The 20,515-nt window shown below is 38.7% G+C and overlaps 1 protein-coding gene across 4 annotated transcripts in view; it reads right to left on the reverse strand.

Annotated features, from left to right (window-relative positions):
* The window catches only part of fam168b (family with sequence similarity 168 member B), a 108,566-nt gene that overhangs the window by 57,650 nt on the left and 30,401 nt on the right, over window positions 1-20,515 (reverse strand). For all 4 annotated transcript variants that reach the window (XR_007934002.1, XR_007934001.1, XM_051922066.1 and 1 more), the window contains exons 3-4: window positions 19,480-19,563; window positions 17,988-18,130 (exon numbers count right to left, since the gene is read on the reverse strand). Coding sequence is in view for 2 of the 4 variants with exons in the window: in XM_051922066.1 (XP_051778026.1) it covers window positions 17,988-18,130; window positions 19,480-19,563 (227 nt within the window). In the remaining 2 variants the exon portion in view is untranslated. The remainder of the gene's footprint in view (window positions 1-17,987; window positions 18,131-19,479; window positions 19,564-20,515) is intronic.

Raw genomic sequence — 20,515 nt, forward strand, 5'->3', positions numbered from 1 at the left:
TATACAGCTTAGGGTCTAATGAAGCCAATGCCAACGTCAGTAGCACTGGGTGCTAGACAGAAAACAACTGAACAGATTGTAGGATAAATTGGGTATTGCCCATTCTGCTACTAGACATGGTCTGTTAAGAAAGAAGATTTTACAAGGATGAAGAAATCCAACTTCCCCCAACCTACATTTCACAATGTACTACACCAATCTCAGCCCTGTACTTCATCTGATAACAAGAGTGTATGTACAAATTGACCCTATATATTTGCAGAGGCCACTATCAGACCAAAAGGTGCTAAGTTGGGATTAATAAAGTATCTATCTATCTATCTATCTATCTATCTATCTATCTATCTATCTATCTATCTATCTATCTATCTATCTATCTATCTATCTATCTATCTATCTATCTATCTATCTATCTATCTATCTATCTATCTATCTATCTATCTATCTATCTATCTATCTATCTATCTATCTATCTATCTAAGTGGGGACCCAAATTCAAACAAGGAGTAATAGTTCAATGAGTGCCAACAGTGATGGAAATAAATAATGAGCATATGAGCAGGCACGGATTCTGTAACTGGAAGTAATTTTAATCCAATCACATGAGGTTAAAACTTACTTCAAAATTAGTTGCATTCATCTGTCACGCAAAAGAAAACTATGAAGGCTGCTGCTTTTTCCACCTTGTAACATTTCAGAAATATTTTAAATTGATGGATGAGGATTAACGTTGTGCTGACTTATTTTTGTTTTTTCTGTCCTCCCTGGCCATCAGACGTTACTTTTATTCTATGTTAATTAGTGTTCCCTAATTTTAATTTTTCTTTTTTCTCTTTCTTCATCATGTAAAGCACTTTGAGCTACATTGATTGAATGAAAATGTGCTATATAAATAAATGTTGTTATTGTATGATGTGAGTTACTGGTTGTTAGCTTCTTAATTACAATACAGTAATCCCTCGCTATATCGCGCTTCACCTTTCGTGGCTTCACTCCATCGCGGATTTTATATGTAAGCATATTTAAATATATATCGCGGATTTTTCGCTGCTTCGCGGGTTTCTGCGGACAATGGGTCTTTTAATTTCTGGTACATGCTTCCTCAGTTGGTTTGCCCAGTTGATTTCATACAAGGGACGCTATTGGCAGATGGCTAAGAAGCTACCCAGCTTACTTTTCTCTTTCTCTTGCGCTGACTTTCTCTGATCCTGACGTAGGGGGATTGAGCAGGGGGGCTGTTCGCACACCTAGACGATACGGACGCTCGTCTAAAAATGCTGAAAGATTATCTTCACGTTGCTATCTTTTGTGCAGCTGCTTCCTGAAACGACATGCTGCACGGTGCTTCGCATACTTAAAAGCTCGAAGGGCACGTATTGATTTGTGCTTGAAAAACAAATGTCTCTCTCTATCTCTCTCTCTCTTTGTTTGCTCCTGACGGAGGGGGTGTGAGCTGACGCCTTCAACAGCTTTGTGCCGCGGTGCTTCGCATACTTAAGCCAAACAGCCCTATTGATTTGTTTGCTTTTCTCTCTATCTCTGTGACAGTCACTGCTCCTGACACGCACTCCTTTGAAGAGGAAGATATGTTTGCATTCTTTTAATTGTGAGTTGGAACTGTCATCTCTGTCTTGTCATGGAGCACAGTTTAAACTTTTGAAAAAGAGACAAATGTTTGTTTGCAGTGTTTGAATAACATTCCTGTCTCTCTACAACCTCCTGTGTTTCTGCGCAAATCTGTGACCCAAGCATGACAATATAAAAATAACCATATAAACATATGGTTTCTACTTCGCGGATTTTCTTATTTCGCGGGTGGCTCTGGAACGCAACCCCCGCGATGGAGGAGGGATTACTGTAATGGATATTCAACATATAGCATATCCGTTTTGTATTAGCATTTATGAATACTCTGCACTCTGCAGAAAGCTGGCGGTAGTTAGCCCTGAAAAGTTTATTTAGCAGTTGAACCCACTGCTTAGGATAGATTATAATAGGGAGATGTTACTTCACTATTTATTGAGAATGAAAGAGAAAGTAAAGCTTCCCTGGGTCATTAAAATGGCTTTGTGTCCCATGAAATTTCACTGCCCCCCTCTGAATTTTAAGCACATCAAGCACATCTTAAAAGATTCTTTCACGGCACCAGCTGGGTAAAATACCTTTCTATTCCACAGAGAAACAAAGATGATTAAAGGTGTTAAAAACATTAGATGCAAAATATGAAATTGCACGGCTGCCAAAGCAATACATACTATACTGGTAAATATTATAAAATAGGAACCCACATGCATCATAGACAGTCACAAACAAGAAAAAGAACAGGTATGCAAATCACACAATTTGGAACCATTACAAATGATGTTAACCATAAAACTGTATGTATATAATATACACACATGCACAACTATTATGATCAGTGATTAGCTTTGTCTTATGTAAAACAGTCAGAGAGAAACAGCAATGTTTACTGACTGGAAGACACATACGCAATACCAACAATGGAAGCTCAAATACAACTAGATAAGATACAAAACAAAAATAGTAGAAAAAAACATGTTATTTGAGCTGCTTCTATAAAGCATAGCTATTTGTGAAACTTATTTTAAAAAAGAAAAAAGTTTCCTTCTCTAATACTTCATATTGTTGTGAGAAAATATACAGGTTTTGGACTTTATATAGAAAAATGTATATTTGCTGCTTGGTATACATGTTTATATGGTGTTGTTTTCAATATTTAAAGTGTTTTAAGAACATATGTAGAAATACCGCAAATTAGGTCAAAATAATCGTAATATTAATTTATGTTCATATCACTTGGCCCTAATAATAATTATAATAACATAAACTCAAATTTCACATTATTTCTTATAATTACCAGTTTCAATTCAAAAGAATACACTTTACTGAAAAACTGTGTTTTGCAATGACCATCAAAAATGCAACTGCCCTAGGAAAAGCAGAAATTGATCTAATGCAGGAAAGTTTTACTCAAGGATAACTGTATATAGCATGTTTAAGAGTAAATAGCTCCCGTGACCTAATAAAATTATAATTATTTATTATTTGACTTGTGCCTTTATCCAAGGCAACATCTGAGATACAACTGGTTACAGTTCTTTTGATTTTTACAATTGGAGCAAGGCAGGTGAAATGACCTGCTCATGGTTACCCATTTGAACCAACACAGTCAGTTATGCACTAGAATTCATACACTGCAAACTGAAATGTATGCACTACACAAATGCTTATACTGCAAACTGAAATGCACACACTGTACACACAAATGCTTATATTACAAACTGATATCCATACACTGTACACAGAAACACATTAAATATTATAATTAAAAAACTGCATATTTAGGATACATACACTGCATAGTGAAACATACTACATACTGATGTGTATACACTCAGCTGTGATAAACATAAATTATATATTGAAATGCATTCACTATACAGTGAAACTTTTACAATGTGCACTGAAATGCTCACACTATATACCAAAATGTATACACTCTATAGTGAAATATACCCTTTATTCTGATTGCTTCAAACACATGGAGTATATGCTGGAACATGTGCGAATGAAACTGAAGACATACAATCCAGGATTATTATAGTTTTGCTTTTTTATATTAGTTTTTATTTCTGTATTATTTCTGACCTTACATGGAAATACAGTTTAGTTTTAGTTTTCCTTCATTGTGTAACTGGTTTGGATATAATATTAGTTAAATGTTAGTGGAAGCTTACTATACAACATAGTTTATTATCTGGGTTTTGTTTTTGTTTGATAAAAGCAAGCATAACCAAAAAACAAACAGTGAATATGAACAATTTTGTAATTTTTAAAATATTTTCTATGTCATTTGTATTGAGCACTTTTCTTCTTTTCCTTTTCTTGCTCAGAATGGGCCAATTTGTGGTGAAGGTGAATTTTAAGGTTTGAGGGTTTTTTCTCTAAATGCCTACAGCACAAAACATATCCTGCTCCAAGACAATGTGCTTACAATTAATGACTTTAATATTGCATTAAAAAAATCTCCCATACTGGGTTTTCTTATCCTAGCAGCTTTGGATGAAAGGCAGGAAAAATCCCTGGTATGCAATATGTATGACATGGCTAATGTTAAGAACAAGAAGAGTGTGATATTTCAACTATTTTGAGAGAGTGAGAAAGATTGAAATATTTTAAAACATAATTCTTTCACTGGATTATTTTCAAAATATCAGGTATTTTGAACTGTGAATTTAAAATTTAAAAAGATAAATTAATAAATACAGACTAAATATAAAAACACATTAGTATGTTTAGTTTTTCACCAGCTGGTAGATTCTCTTCACCTACCTACCTGTAGTTCAATAGAGACTATCACTGTGGATTTTCTCCTGTGCGAATGGCAGGTAAATTATTTTCAATTAAACGCAAACAGTCTGAACTGAAACATTACTCACTAGTGATTTTTCTGTCCATACAGTAAAGATTTTGATGACCAGCACAGTCTGACTTAGGGTGTTTGAATTACATCCTGATATACAAAAAACACAAAGAAATGTGACAGCTCATTACAACAAACAATAGACTCATATACAGCCAGGAATTTGGCTTATTGTGTGCTGCTGTATTAGTTGTGGTGTACATACTGTATCTTTGGCACAATCAAAATTATAGCTAAAATGCCACAATTATTGAACAGCCTGAAATTCTGTAAGGGATTACCCATATCTAATACTTCTCTTTTGAGCCCCAGAGATCCAGTAAATGGTAAATCACATTCAAAGCAAAATCATCACCTTGGTATGTATAACTAACACTTAACCAGAATCTATCATGCTGTCACCTCCTGAAGAACTGTCACTGTGATCACACAGAAATTACCTTCTTCAGCACACGCTTTACAATTCCGTATTCAGCTTGCTCTATCACCATAAATGCTGTGTCAACACCCACCCTCCGTCACCAGCCGCCAATCACTGGATAAATATATGCAGGCAGCTCATGGTGGATGACTTTCTGTTTTACTGTTAAAAGTTACAAGGGTTAAACACTAACGGCAGGAATATTTACTCAAAAACCAAATATGAAATTCTTATTAACATATGTTAATTTCAGGACCCCTGCGTCCCAGGTTAGCCCTTGTGTAAGTCCAGTTCTGATGAAAACTAAAAATATTTTTAGTAAATTATTTCAGTTATTCTTTCCAGCTACTTTAATAGTTTCACTTAGTTTAAGTTTATCATTTAAGTTCTGTTAATTATTTTTTTTCAGTTTAAGAAAAGTTTTTATTTAAGTATTTAAGTATTTTATTTAACTATAATAACCTTGATAAATCCCGCATAGAAAAGCAGTTCACTGGTAAATGAAGTTTATCAATTGATTTCTGCTATGTAGAGATGCTACGATCAATCAGCCGCCGATCTAAATTGATCAATTTTCACTAAAAAAGAATCAATCAGATCCTGATAAAATTGCCAATCACAAAAGTCGATAGTTTCAGCCCCAACATTTCTAAGCTTTATGGTAATTTAGTTGCAGTGCTCCTTTACTGAAGGAATTGAAGCAGATGCGCTAGTGCCATCTTTTTTTTTTTGCAGGCAACTACCTGCAGTGTAAATAAAGAGAAGCAAATCAAGCCTTGTTTTAGCAGTACAGACTCGTCCGAATGGCAGAGAGGAAGAGGAGATTGGAATATTAACCTTTTAGTTAAAGAAAGTGAAGTAATATATTGACAAAAAGGAATCAGAGGAGTTGTTCTCTGCAGTTAAACAAATAGCAAGAAAAGCTATTTTAATGAATTCAGACCTTTTTATTTTGTCCTTTAAACTAAAATGGACACTTTCAGTTTGGACAGCAAGCTTGAGTGCAAGCGCAGCAGCTTACATTTTAATAATTGGAAAAAGAAAATGAAAAGAAGAATTTTAATTTGCTGCTTAGTAAACAATATTATATATATATATATATATATATATATATATATACACATATCTACACATATCTACATATATATACACATATATATATATCTACATATATCTACATATATATATACACATCTACATATATCTACATATATATATATACATACATATCTACATATATATATATAGACACACATATATACATACATACATTCACATATATATATATATATATATATATATATATATATATACACATACATATCTATACTAATAAAAGGCAAAGCCCTCACTGACTCACTGACTGACTGACTGACACACTCATCACTAATTGTCCAACTTCCCATGTAGATGGAAGGCTGAAATTTGGCAGGCTCATTCCTTACAGCTTACTTACAAAAGTTAGGCAGGTTTCATTTCGAAATTCTACGCGTGACGGTCATAACTGGAACCTCTTTTTTGTCCATATACTGTAATTGACTGCAGCTTGATGGCCGTGGGAGGCGGAGTTGCGTATCGCGTCATCACGCCTCCCACATAATCACGTGAACTGACTGTGAGCACAGTACGTAGAAAACAAGGAAGAGCCCCAAAGAGCGCTGAAGAAAACATTCATTACACAATTGAGAAGGCAGCGAAACAATAAGAAGCGAGCGAGTGACGCATACAAGCATATTCATAAGTGCAGCTACTGCGGAAACAAAGCACGGTGTAAACCGTAAAGTTTAAATTAAGTTTTTAGAAACGCTCCCGCTGCCGTTTGCAATACCATATTCGCGACATACAAGTTTAATGAGAAGACACGAGGTATAAACGAGACTTTGGATCACTTTGTAACGGAGTTAAAATTGCTGTAGCGAGAAACTTTTAAGTGCCGGGTCTTAGCTAACATTAAATAAAGCCATGGACATCACAACATCACACAAGAGAGCGGCTCACGTAAACTGACTAAACGCAGCACGTGTGATCACTTCAATGAATCAAACCTGTTCAAAAAACACATTACACAATTGATAATGTAGGAAAAGAATATGAAGCGACTGACGCATACAGACATTTTCATGAGTGCAGGTACTTCGGAAACAAAGCACCGTGTACACCTAAAGTTTAAATTAAGTTCATAGACCTACAAAAGGTTGCCATTGATTTGAGGCAAGATTGCTTTTCTCCTGTACAACTATACGTTGCATTCTCAACAGTAAGCTTGCACGGCTTGGTCATATTACAACCGGAGTGCTGAGCTGACAACGTGGTATACAAAGAGAACTATAACAATCGTAATAAACGAACAATAAAACAGCGGAGAACTCGTGGATTAAATAAAAAGGCTGCTTCCTTGGCGAAGCAAGTAAAAAGGATGACCTTATTTGGCGTTCGTTTATAAGACAGCGGATAAGCTGTGTAAAGGCTGCTTCACAAAAAAACAGCAGAGCGCCTTATATGAGCATGCAGTCAGCTGAAGAAGGGAATCAATAAATAACTATAATCGTGATAAACGAACAAAAAATAGCGGAGAATCCACGGATTACATAAAGGAAATGGGTACCTGAACAGAAAAGTGAGTCTCAAATAGCTACACAATAACTATAACAATCGTAATAAACGAACAATAAAACAATACAGAACCGCTAAGCAAGGAGAAAGGACGGCCTTATATGGCGTTTGTTTATAAAACAGCGGAGAGGCTGTGTAAAGGCAGCTTCACTAAAAAACAGATCCTTAACAAATTGTTATTGCTATATTTTCCCTCAATTTAAAAAGGTTTTCTTTTCTTCTTAATAAAAATTTAAAAGCAGTACTTCACCGCTGCGAAGCGCGCGGATTTGGCTATATATATATATATATATACAGTGGTGTGAAAAACTATTTGCCCCCTTCCTGATTTCTTATTCTTTTGCATGTTTGTCACACAAAATGTTTCTGATCATCAAACACATTTAACCATTAGTCAAATATAACACAAGTAAACACAAAATGCAGTTTGTAAATGGTGGTTTTTATTATTTAGGGAGAAAAAAAAATCCAAACCTACATGGCCCTGTGTGAAAAAGTAATTGCCCCCTGAACCTAATAACTGGTTGGGCCACCCTTAGCAGCAATAACTGCAATCAAGCGTTTGCAATATTTTGCAATGAGTCTGTTACAGCGCTCTGGAGGAATTTTGGCCCACTCATCTTTGCAAAATTGTTGTAATTCAGCTTTATTTGAGGGTTTTCTAGCATGAACCGCCTTTTTAAGGTCATGCCATAGCATCTCAATTGGATTCAGGTCAGGACTTTGACTAGGCCACTCCAAAGTCTTCATTTTGTTTTTCTTCAGCCATTCAGAGGTGGATTTGCTGGTGTGTTTTGGGTCATTGTCCTGTTGCAGCACCCAAGATCGCTTCAGCTTGAGTTGACGAACAGATGGCCGGACATTCTCCTTCAGGATTTTTTGGTAGACAGTAGAATTCATGGTTCCATCTATCACAGCAAGCCTTCCAGGTCCTGAAGCAGCAAAACAACCCCAGACCATCACACTACCACCACCATATTTTACTGTTGGTATGATGTTCTTTTTCTGAAATGCTGTGTTCCTTTTACGGCAGATGTAACGGGACATTTGCCTTCCAAAAAGTTCAACTTTTGTCTCATCAGTCCACAAGGTATTTTCCCAAAAGTCTTGGCAATCATTGAGATGTTTCTTAGCAAAATTGAGACGAGTCCTAATGTTCTTTTTGCTTAACAGTGGTTTGTGTCTTGGAAATCTGCCATGCAGGCCGTTTTTGCCCAGTCTCTTTCTTATGGTGGAGTCGTGAACACTGACCTTAATTGAGGCAAGTGAGGCCTGCAGTTCTTTAGACGTTGTCCTGGGGTCTTTTGTGACCTCTCGGATGAGTCGTCTCTGCGCTCTTGGGGTAATTTTGGTCGGCCGGCCACTCCTGGGAAGGTTCACCACTGTTCCATGTTTTTGCCATTTGTGGATAATGGCTCTCACTGTGGTTCGCTGGAGTCCCAAAGCTTTAGAAATGGCTTTATAACCTTTACCAGACTGATAGATCTCAATTACTTCTGTTCTCATTTGTTCCTGAATTTCTTTGGATCTTGGCATGATGTCTAGCTTTTGAGGTGCTTTTGGTCTACTTCTCTGTGTCAGGCAGCTCCTATTTAAGTGATTTCTTGATTGAAACAGGTGTGGCAGTAATCAGGCCTGGGGGTGGCTACGGAAATTGAACTCAGGTGTGATACACCACAGTTAGGTTATTTTTTAACAAGGGGGCAATTACTTTTTCACACAGGGCCATGTAGGTTTGGATTTTTTTTCTCCCTAAATAATAAAAACCATCATTTAAAAACTGCATTTTGTGTTTACTTGTGTTATATTTGACTAATGGTTAAATGTGTTTGATGATCAGAAACATTTTGTGTGACAAACATGCAAAAGAATTAAGAAATCAGGAAGGGGGCAAATAGTTTTTCACACCACTGTATGTAGATATGTATATATATATGTAGATATGTAAATATGTATATGTATATGTATACAGTAATCTCTCCTCCATCGCGGGGGTTCTGTTCCAGAGCCACCCGCGAAATAAGAAAATCCGCGAAGTAGAAACCATATGTTTATATGGTTATTTTTATATTGTCATGCTTGGGTCACAGATTTGCGCAGAAACACAGGAGGTTGTAGAGAGACAGGAACGTTATTCAAACACTGCAAACAAACATTTGTCTCTTTTTCAAAAGTTTAAACTGTGCTCTATGACAAGACAGAGATGACAGTTCTGTCTGACAATTTAAAGAATGCAAACATATCTTCCTCTTCAAAGGAGTGCGTGTCAGGAGCAGAGAATGTCACATAGATAGAGAAAACAATCTGTAGCAAAGAAATCAATAGGACTGTTTGGCTTTTAAGTATGCGAAGCACCGCGGCACAAAGCTGTTGAAGGCGGCAGCTGACACCCCCTCCGTCAGGAGCAGAGAGAGAGAGAGAGAGAGAGAGAGAGACAGAGTTTGTTTTTCAGTCAAAAATCAATACGTGCCCTTCGAGCTTTTAAGTATGCGAAGCATCGTGCAGCATGTCGTTTCAGGAAGCAGCTGCACAAAAGATAGCAACGTGAAGATAATCTTTCAGCATTTTTAGACTAGCGTCCGTATCGTCTAGGTGTGCGAACAGCCCCCCTGCTCAATCCCCATACGTCACGATCACAGATAGTCAGCGCAAGAGAGAGAGAAAAGTAAGCAATCTAGCTTCTCAGCCATCTGCCAATAGCATCCCTTGTATGAAAACAACTGGGCAAACCAACTGAGGAAGCATGTACCAGAAATTAAAAGACCCATTGTCCGCAGAAATCCGCGAACCAGCAAAAAATCCGCGATATATATTTAAATATGCTTACATATAAAATCCGCGATGGAGTGAAGCTGCGAAAGGCGAAGCGCTATATTACGAGGGATCACTGTATATATGTGTCTGTATGTGTATATATATTATATATATACTAGGGGGCTCCGCCCCCTGCTCGCTTTACTCGCCAACCCCTGGTGTTGTGAAATTACAAAGAGCGTGATGTATGAATGAGATATAGCATAGTGTGAAGGTGTAGATGACGCATATAGGAAGCAAATAAAGTTGTCCATGTCCAAAAACGGGCTCAGAGAGGTAGATGTCAACTTTGTCCATGGTTTGTCCTTGTGATTTGTTGATGGTCATGGCAAAGGCAGGTTTAATGGGGAACTGTCGCCGTTTAAGTGTAAAAGGTAATTCCAGGTCAGAACTTGTAAGGTCAATTCTAGGAATTAGAACAGTATTGTTAGCATGTGATCCTGTAAGAAGTTTTGCTTCAATAACATTGTGTGGCATGGTGTTGACGACTAAACGTGTAACATTGCATAAACCCTGTTTAGTGTTAAGGTTTCTTAATAGCATGATTATTGTTCCGTTTTTAAGGCTAAGATTGTGTTGTGGTAATCCGGCTGGGTTAATAGTGTTCAAATATTCTAAGGGGAAATTAAGATGGTCATTGTCGTCATCAGAGTCAACTTTGTCAGAGCTTAGAAAGAGCTGTGCCTCTCCAGGAAGTAATGAAATGACCTGGTTATTAATGTGATCAACATTAATATTTTTTGGACATAATATAGTTCATTGTGTTAAAAGGGGTATTTGGTGTAATGAAATTTCTGCTCCAAATATCTCTGTAACTCTTTTGAAAGCAATGCCAATTGTCTGCGTATTTTAAGGTGGACTGAAGAATAGCTGAGCGCATGGCATGTGGAACAATAGCTAAGCACTGTGTAAAATCTCCTCCTAATAAAAGTACCTTTCCTCCAAAGGGAATATTATTATTCATCAAAGTTTGTAGAAGTTTATCAATGGTGTTGAGTAAGTGACTGGACGCCATTAGATGCAAAAGCAAATGAACTATTGTAGGATCTAATGCAGTTCATAAAGTTTTTACTTTCAGGTACTTCGTTAGTTAGAAGCTTCTGTAGATATGCAGGATATGAATGTAAAGGAGGCAGTCTAATTTGACCCTTTTGACAACAACGTGTAAATTCATTACTTGTATTGCCAGTTGTTTCTTCAGGGAAGTTAAGTGAATGACGATTGCAAATGACATTCATTAATCCCAATGAATTTTCATGAATAGTGTACTCATTATTGAACGCGTTGTCAGCTAACTGGCGCAATCGTTTAGCAGGTGTCTGTCATTGATGTCCTTGACGTGTATCTTTTGTCTGTGCCGTTTGAGAGGCGCGTCGTTGTATGTGCAGGATTTGGGACGTGCTATTCTGGAGCTGTAATCGATTTGCCTGTGCTGTGTGAGAAGCCCGTTGCAGTTTACGGCGTTCATTGTTTGTATTGAGTCTTGCCCGTTTTTGTATGTCGGTTAGTCGAGCTTTCTCTTTTTGGAGCCTTGCCTGCTTGTTTTCCGGCATTTCAGATGCGCGTTGTAGACGTCTGCGTTTATTTATTTTGTCCCTTCGCTGGCGTTTTTGTATCTCTGAGACTCGAGGTGTTTCGTTTTGAACCCTTGCCTGTTTCGATGCAGCACTTTGAGACGCGCGCTGCATGCGTCTACGTTCATTGTGTCTGTCCATCTGCGCTCATTTCTGTAACTGTGTTAGTTGAGCTTTGCGTTTTTGGAGCCGAGACATTTTTTCTTCCGGGGTTTCAGAAGCGCGTTGTAGGCGCCGACGTGTATTGTTTTTTTTCATGCGGGTTCGTGTGTTTGGTCCTGTCACTCGAGCCGTATCGTTTTGTACCCGTGATCGTGAATTCATGACTTGTTTGTTCTTCAGCGTTAGAAATATGGATAAGTAATAAGGAGGATCGCACTCACTGTTAATATGGAGCCTTTTCTGTGGTTGAACGGTTAATAGTGCATCAGTGTAATGAGATCGACTTATGCTGTACTAGGGGGCTCCGCCCCCTGCTCGCTTCGCTCGCCAACCCCTGGTGTTGGGAATGACAAAGAGCGTGATGTATGAATGAGATATAGAATAGTGTGAAGGTGTAGATGATGCAAATAGAAAGCAAACAATAAAGTGTGTGGCACAGTGTAAATAATATTTTTTTGGACATAATATAGTGCGTTGTGTTAAAAGGGGCATTTGGTCTAATGAGATTGCTGTTCCAAATCTGTCTGTAACTAAGTCGTCGCAGATAAAGGCTTGAGGAATTGTAATAATATCTGGGTGAAGTCTATCTGTATTGGCGAGTGTACCATCTCCAAGTTGTAATAACCAATTGTTATGATCTGGATCTGGACATCGCATGTTTTGTACTAACTGCATCTTTTGAAAGCAATGCCAATTGTCTGCGTATTTTACGGTGCACTGAACAATAGCTGAGCGCATGGCATGTGGAACAATAGCTAAGCACTGTCTAAAATCTCCTCCTAATAAAAGTACCTTTCCTCCAAAGGGAATATTATTATTCATAAACGTTTGTAGAAGTTTATGAATGGTGTTGAGTAAGTGAGTGGATGCCATTGTACATTCATCAATAATTAACAGTTTTGCAAGACGGATGTCATGTGCAGTGCCACTGTTAATGTTCATAGTGGATACCGATTTGTAGGATCTAATGCAGTTCATAAAGATTTCACTTTCAGGTACATCGTTAGTTAGAAGCTTCTGTAGATATTCAGATATGAATGTAAAGGAGGCAGTCTAATTTGACCCTTTTGATAACAACGTGTAAATTCATTACTTGTATTGCCAGTTGTTTCTTCAGGGAAGTTAAGTGAATGACAATGATTGCAAATGACATTCATTAATCCCAATGAATTTTCCTGAATAGTGGACTCATTATTGAACGCGTTGTCAGCTAACTGGCGCAAGCGTTTAGCAGGTGTCTGTCGTTGATGTCCGTGACGTGTATCTTTTGCTTGTGCCGTTTGAGAGTCGCGTCGTTGTATGTCCATTATTTGGGACGTGTTGTTTTGGAGGTGTAATCGATTTGCCTGTGCTGTGTGAGAAGCCCGTTGTAGTTTACGGCGTGCATTGTCTGTATTGAGCCTTGCCCGTTTTTGTATGTCGGTCAGTTGAGCTTTCTCTTTTTGGAGCCTTGCGTGCTTGTTTTCCGGCAGTCCAGATGCGCGGTGTAGACGTCTGCGTTTATTTATTTTGTCCCTTCGCTGCCGTTTCTGTATGTCTGAGACGGGAGGAGTTTCGTTTTGAACCCGTGCCTGTTTTGAAGCAGTACTGTGAGACGCGCGCTGCATGCGTCCACGTTCAGTGTGTCTGTCCATTTGGGTTCGTTTCTGTAACTGTGTTAGTTGAGCTTTGCGTTTTTGGAGCCGAGACATTTTTTCTTCCAGAGTTTCAGAAGCGCGTTGGAGCCGACTTGTATTGTTTTTTTTCATGCGGGTTCGTGTGTTTGGTCCCGTTACCCGAGCCATATCGTTTTGTACCCGTGATCGTGCATTCATGAATTGTTTGTTCTTCAGCGTTAGAAATATGGATAAGTAATAAGGAGGATCGCACTCACTGTTAATATGGAGCCTTTTCTACGGTTGAACGGTTAATAGTGCCTCATTGTAATAAGATCCACCTATGCTGCATAGTGTGAATGGTGTTTGGTCCCGTTATCCGAGCCGTATCGTTTTGTACCCGTGATCGTGAATTCATGACTTGTTTGTTCTTGAGCGTGATAAATATGGATAAGTAATAAGGAGGATCGCACTCACTGTTAATATGGAGCCTTTTCTGCGGTTGAACGGTTAATAGTGCCTTATTGTAATGAGATCCACCTATGCTGCATAGTGTGAACGTGTTGAGATGACGTATGTTTAATACGGACGGTTCATTTAGAAATGGGGCTTTGTGTGTCATTTGTTATTTATGTTACTGTGGTCGAGGGTCTGAATCGTCGTTTTTGTGTACTATGGCCGTAGTCTGTCCCGTTTCGTGTCCAATGGGCTTTGTGTGGTGCTCGCGGCTTCTTTTTTTTTGTGTGCTAGGGGCTTGTTGAATCCTCCTCTTTGTGTGTCCCGTTTCGTGTGCAACAGCGTCTGACTCCTTTTTTCTGTGGTCTGACTCCTTTTTTGTGTGCGTGACGCCTCATTTCTTATTTTACGTTGCATTCCATCCGGTTCCCGTTGCTTCCGGGGGGGGGGGGGGGGGGGGGGGCGGGGATGTACTGAGATTTGTGGGGCGCCTGCGCAGTTCGTCTTTTGCGGCCACGGCCCATTGCCGGATGTCCCTGCGTCCATCCGGTTTACCATTCTCGGTTAGTAATGGGGGGCCCGGAGGTTAGAAAGGACCCCGGAAGTGGGTGGTACCAGCAGACTTCCGGGTTTGTTTATGGCAGCGGTGCTTCGGTCTTTCTGAAGGAACAAGAAAAGAGATATTAGTACCCCGGCATGGCTTGTCGCGGCAGGTCCTTAAGCTGCTTCCCATGCGCTTGTGTGTGACAATATCTATATCTGTATGTTTTTATTATATTATAGTAATAATAATAGCAGCTCACTTCTCAAAACGCGAACCCAGCACCTTTTGGTTATAAGGCAGCAGTTCTTACCTCTGCTCCATCCGAGAATGCATATCAACTTTCTGTTGATTGACATTTGGGCTTGGGTTTTTAACTCATTGTCAGCAACATGTAAATTTAATGATTTTTTTTTCTTTGGTTATATTCTTGAATAAAAGTTTCTTTGATATTTGGACTGAAGCCTTCACACTTTATACACTTGAATTTCCCATTGGGATTAATAAAGTATCTATCTATCTATCTATCTATCTATCTATCTATCTATCTATCTATCTATCTATCTATCTATCTATCTATCTATCTATCTATCTATCTACTTCACATCATTATTAGTATAACATGGAAAAATGTCTGTTTTAGGTTGATCTGCTGTGGCGACCCCTAACGGGAGCAGCTGAAAGAAGAAGGTATGTGTTCAGCACTTACACAGATCTTTGTAGACACGAAACACACATGAAATGTATGTATTCCAAAAAATTATATTTTATTTACCCCATACAACTCCAGGCACCTCACCTGCAGATAAAGTAGACTTGAGCTGGGAGAACTTTAGCTCCATCTTTTTGGTGGGGGATGGGATAGCAGGATGCTTGCTGCTTGTGCTGATCAACAGCAAAACACGACACTAAGGAGGAGGTGCAAAGGAATTTAAGGTGACCCGGGATTACAAGTTTTTTCGTAGGCTTCAGGGATTCCAGTGTAAAAACGTTTGTTGAAAAAGTTGATTTCATTTGTTTTTGACAAACAGCAAACACAGACCTTCTGTTTTATGTGAATCTGAAGTGTATTTTCAGGTCACAATTTAGTTTAAATATGTTCAACTTGTTATATATCATTTTTATGAACTAGACTTTTTATCAATTACTGAAAATATTCGAAAAGTATTCTTAAAGTATTCAGATGAATTCAAGGTAGAGGTGGGATTACATCAGGGATCAGCTCTGAGACCTTTCTTATTTGGAATGGTGATGGGCAGGTTGACAGAAGAGATTAGACAGCAGTCCCTGCTGACTATGATGTTTGCAGATGACATTGTGATCTGTAGCAAGAGTAGGGAGCAGGTTGAGGAGACCCTTGATAGGTGGAGATATGCTCAGGAAAGGAAAGGAATGAACGTCAGTAGGAAAAAACGACAGAATACATGTGTGTGAATAGGAGGGAAATCAGAGGAATGGTGAGGATGCAGGGAGTAGAGCTGCCGAAAGTCAATGAGTTTAAATACCTGGGATCAACAGTACAGAGTAATGGGGAGTGTGGAAGAGAAGTGATGAAGAGAGTGAAGGCAGGTTGGAGTGGGTAGAGAAGTGTGTCAGGAGTGATTTGTGACAGACAGGTACCAGCAAGCAGTGAAAGGGAAGGTCTACAAGACAGTAGTGACACCAGCTGTGTTATATGAGTTGGAGACAGTAGCAATAACCAAAAAACAGGAGAGAAAGCTGAAGGTGGCAGAGTTAAAGATATTAAGATTTGCATTGGGTGTGACAAGGATGGAAAGGATTAGAAATGAGTACATTAGAGGGTCAGCTGTAGTTGGACAGTTGAGAGACACAATCAGAGAGGCGAGACAGGGTTGGTTTGGAAATGTGCAGAGAAAAGATGCTGGGTATACTGGGAGAACAATGTTAAGGATGGAGCTGCCAAGTAAGAGGAAAAGAGGAAGGCCTAAGAGGAGGTTTATGGATGTGGTGAGAGAGGACATGCAGTTGGTAGCTGTAACGGAGCAAGATGCAGAGGACAGAAAAGTATGAAAAAAGATGATCTGCTGTGGCAACCCCTAACAGGAGTAGCCAAAAGAAGAAGAAGAAGAAGAAGATATTGATTATTCAATCAAAATACAAATCTGAATAAATTAACGACTATATGGACAGTATTCAGTATCTAATTACTTTTCTAGAGTATTCTGTCTAACACTGCTTATAATGCTCACTCTCAATTACCCATGGGGCAGAATAATTTTCTTCTGGTTGCCTTTAAGTCTGATTCATTGAGCAGTGTAATTTTATAGTAATGACTGTCACCCTCTGGGTGACCCAAAACCTCTAAGAGAAAACAGGCAGGAGGAAGTTTAAATCGTAAACCATTTATTCTCGTCGAGGAGGGTGCACTCCTATTACAGGACGCTGTAACTAGATGCACATAGCACACCATAACAAGATGCACACTGCTTTTCTACTAGTTGAGGTCTTTTATACACGAGTTAAAAGTACAAAATTAGATTACTTACATCATACAAAGTTTCTTATCATCTTTGGCTGCTTCCAGTTGCTAGCCGGACACAAGGCAAAATGAACCATACTAAATTATAAGTAGGCACGGTGAGCAAAACACATATAATTGTCCTATAGACAGATCATTAATTTCCAGCATCGCATGTGAGCATTGCCATTTTCAGCTCCTTTCTTCATCAGCACAGAAGCTGAAGGCAGCTTCCATTCTCATTCAGTAAATAAAACATATGGTTTCCTGGCCTAGGAGCCTAAGGTAATCTGCTTGCATCCTGTCTCAGATGCCCTAGGTTACTTGAAAACACCTTTTCATTAAATAGTACGTTTTGCGAAATATGCTTAATTATTTTAAAATATAAAATGCAAGCTTTGTAACTATTAAAAATATCATAAGATGACAAATTAATTACCACAGTAATGAAATACCCCTAACAATAAATCAAAAGCTCCATGAGAAAGTATAATTGACAACATCATAGGCAAAGTACATACATTTGCATTTTTGGTTTAGAGTAGAAGACACAGATACATATTTAAAATATTTGTGTCCGCAGAACAATTGTTAATAGTGGTTAGATATTGTATATAACACTATTCAACATAACTGGTGAAAACTAAAAGTTAATCCAACAATAAAAAAGAAACAGCACTTGCAAATCCGAACAGAATATAAAAATGAAAATAAATGCAGAAACAGGAACACAGCACTTGCAATGTATGGCCTCATCTTACTTTAAAGAAGATGGACACAATGCTGCTCTGATTACAAAGTTCATTTCCTAATATGAAATATCTAAAAACTAGAAACATAAATAAACAGATGTACATAAAGAAATTTAATGTTGATTTTTTGTCCTACCTGTGCATAAGGGTTTTGTTGTGGATAGGCACTTCTAACTGGATATACTGCTGTTTGATAAGGGTTTGGGGAGGAGGAGTATGGTGGTACAGTGCCAGTTGATGGAGAGCAGGGCACTTTATATGATGTGCCTGGGGTGTACCCTTTTAAAAAAAAAAAAATTACGACATTTTAAGTTTTAAACACACTTGACCAGGATCAAATATTACTACTTGTAACATTAATAAAGAGTTGTAACATTAATATAAAAAAATATTAGACCCAGTTACAGGCAGTCCCCGGGTTACGTACAAGATAGGGACTGTAGGTATGTACTTAAGTTGAATTTGTATGTAAGTCAGAACAGGTACATTATTTTAATAAATGCTACTGTTGACTGACTGTAACCAAGTGCTCTGCCAATGAATGATGGAGTTTCACCTCTCTCTGACCTTTTTATTATTTCTACTTTATTTTAAATGGTGATTGCTTTTCTCTTCTTTATTGTATCACCAACACTTGCATCAGATTTGTGTTTCAGAGACATTCTTGAAGGGTGAAGACAAAAGGTTATGATGAGCTCTTCTGCACAGCACTGTTCTGCATCAGCACGTCTGGTATACTGACAAGAGACAACTTCCTGCTATGTACGTAACAGTACAAGCAGGCTTGCTATGGCGAATGATTGGGAGTAGCAAGGGGCAGTTCAATACCCACCCACCACACAGTCACCTCCACTACAGTATGCAGCCGGCAGCGTGCGTCCTCCCACCGAGAACAAACACGGTGCGGCCAAAGGCGTGTAGTGAATCGCCCACCACCGCCCCCATTCAACAGGCAGCCACCCGAAGAACACTACAATGCTACCCCCCGCCTCCCCGTTCACCCTCAATGGCTTCCGTTCAGCCACAACCGGGTCACCGCTTGCAGCATTACCAGCCACCCACCAAAAACGATTTGGGGGGAGCTGTGTGTAGTGGGCAGGCAGTGAAACGCCCTACACCGCTCCATCCATCCTGCGTCCAGTCAGGAGCAGTAGCTGCGGCGGCGTTGTGGGCGGACAGCGAACCCCCCCATTAAGCCTCCGTCCTGCACATGAGCGATAGCTGTGGCCCCAGTGACTATGGACCACGGGTCACCGCTCGCTTGCTGCCGGGAGCCGCCCGAGGGACACAACACTGCATGAGCAGCGAAATCGCACCCCTCCAGCCACTACTTGCAGCGTCCTCCGGTCAAAGATGACGGAGCGGCAGTTAATGAGGCGCATGTGTCACAGCTGCGGCCTCATTCGTAAGTCCTAGGTCGAGTGTCCGTAACATGGGGACTACCTGTATCTGCTAAAATTATCTTTTCAAAACTGTTATATTCCCATAAAAACAATTTTAGGACAGTGTGCTAGATGATCTGTTACTTTAAGAAGAATAAGAAATATACCTACAGAACTGACTTCAGATATACAAGTAAAATTGTGTATCGATTTAATGCAACAAAGTTTTCCAACTGAATTTCTTACCAGCCTGAAATGCTGTGTTTGCTCCTGGATAAATGTTAGGAGTGTATGCAGGTGCAGCTGCTGCATAGCTTAAAGGAAACCCAGCTTTCCAAAAGTAAAAAGAAAAAAAAAAAGATTCAGTAACTTTTAACACCATAACAATACATTCTGACATAATTATTCCTGTGAATGACACCTGTGATTTTTTAAATATTTATTTACTTTGAAATGTGTTCATGATCATGATCACTGTAATAAATGTTGTTAGAATGGTATATGAAAAATATTATAGAGGATACTTGTTATTCTTCTTATCCATGCTGCAGGTAGCAACAACATTACTACTTAACACACCAAACATGCAGTCTAATAATTGCCACAACAGAGGAGGCAAAGGCATTGGAAACACTTCTGAACTTTCAAAAATAAAAGGCAGCTGTCAGTTTAGATAAAAGGCAGCATCATAGGAAGATATGAGACACAAGTTCAAAAGGAAATGGGCTCATCCAGTCCCAATAACAAGCACAATGTATTAATTTTAAAATAAATTTAATGCATTTCCTGCTGAAATGGTTATTAACTTTCTTTCAAATGTAACTTGCTGGGTATATAAAAATGCAGCAAATTTCTCCAGCTTTCACACAACCTATAATCTTTTGGCACCAGTCATTGTAAAAATAACTACTGGAGAAGTTACCATTGACAGTTCTTAAACTGAAAGGTTGATGATTGTGCCTTAAGTCAGGCTACTTTGAAAATATTTTAGTAAAAGTGGACATAAATGAATCAAACATGCAAATAAAATGCACTTAAAAATCAACACGTAATTGTAAGGACTGAATCAATTTGGGAGAGGAGCAATAAAGAATTTGAAAAACATTTTTGAGACACCATGTTATCACAATCAAACAACCACATTGGGAGAAATAATCCCAGGTATTATTTTAATTAAGTATTATCAACTGTTAATAAACAGTTGTCTCTGGTTGTCCCTTGCACCAAGTGTAAAACCAAGGGGGACAGGGCTTTTGCAGCTGCTGCCCCTCGCCTGTGGAAC

Source organism: Erpetoichthys calabaricus, chromosome 2 (assembly GCF_900747795.2).
Source record: "Erpetoichthys calabaricus chromosome 2, fErpCal1.3, whole genome shotgun sequence".
Classification (NCBI taxonomy): Eukaryota; Metazoa; Chordata; class Cladistia; order Polypteriformes; family Polypteridae; genus Erpetoichthys; species Erpetoichthys calabaricus.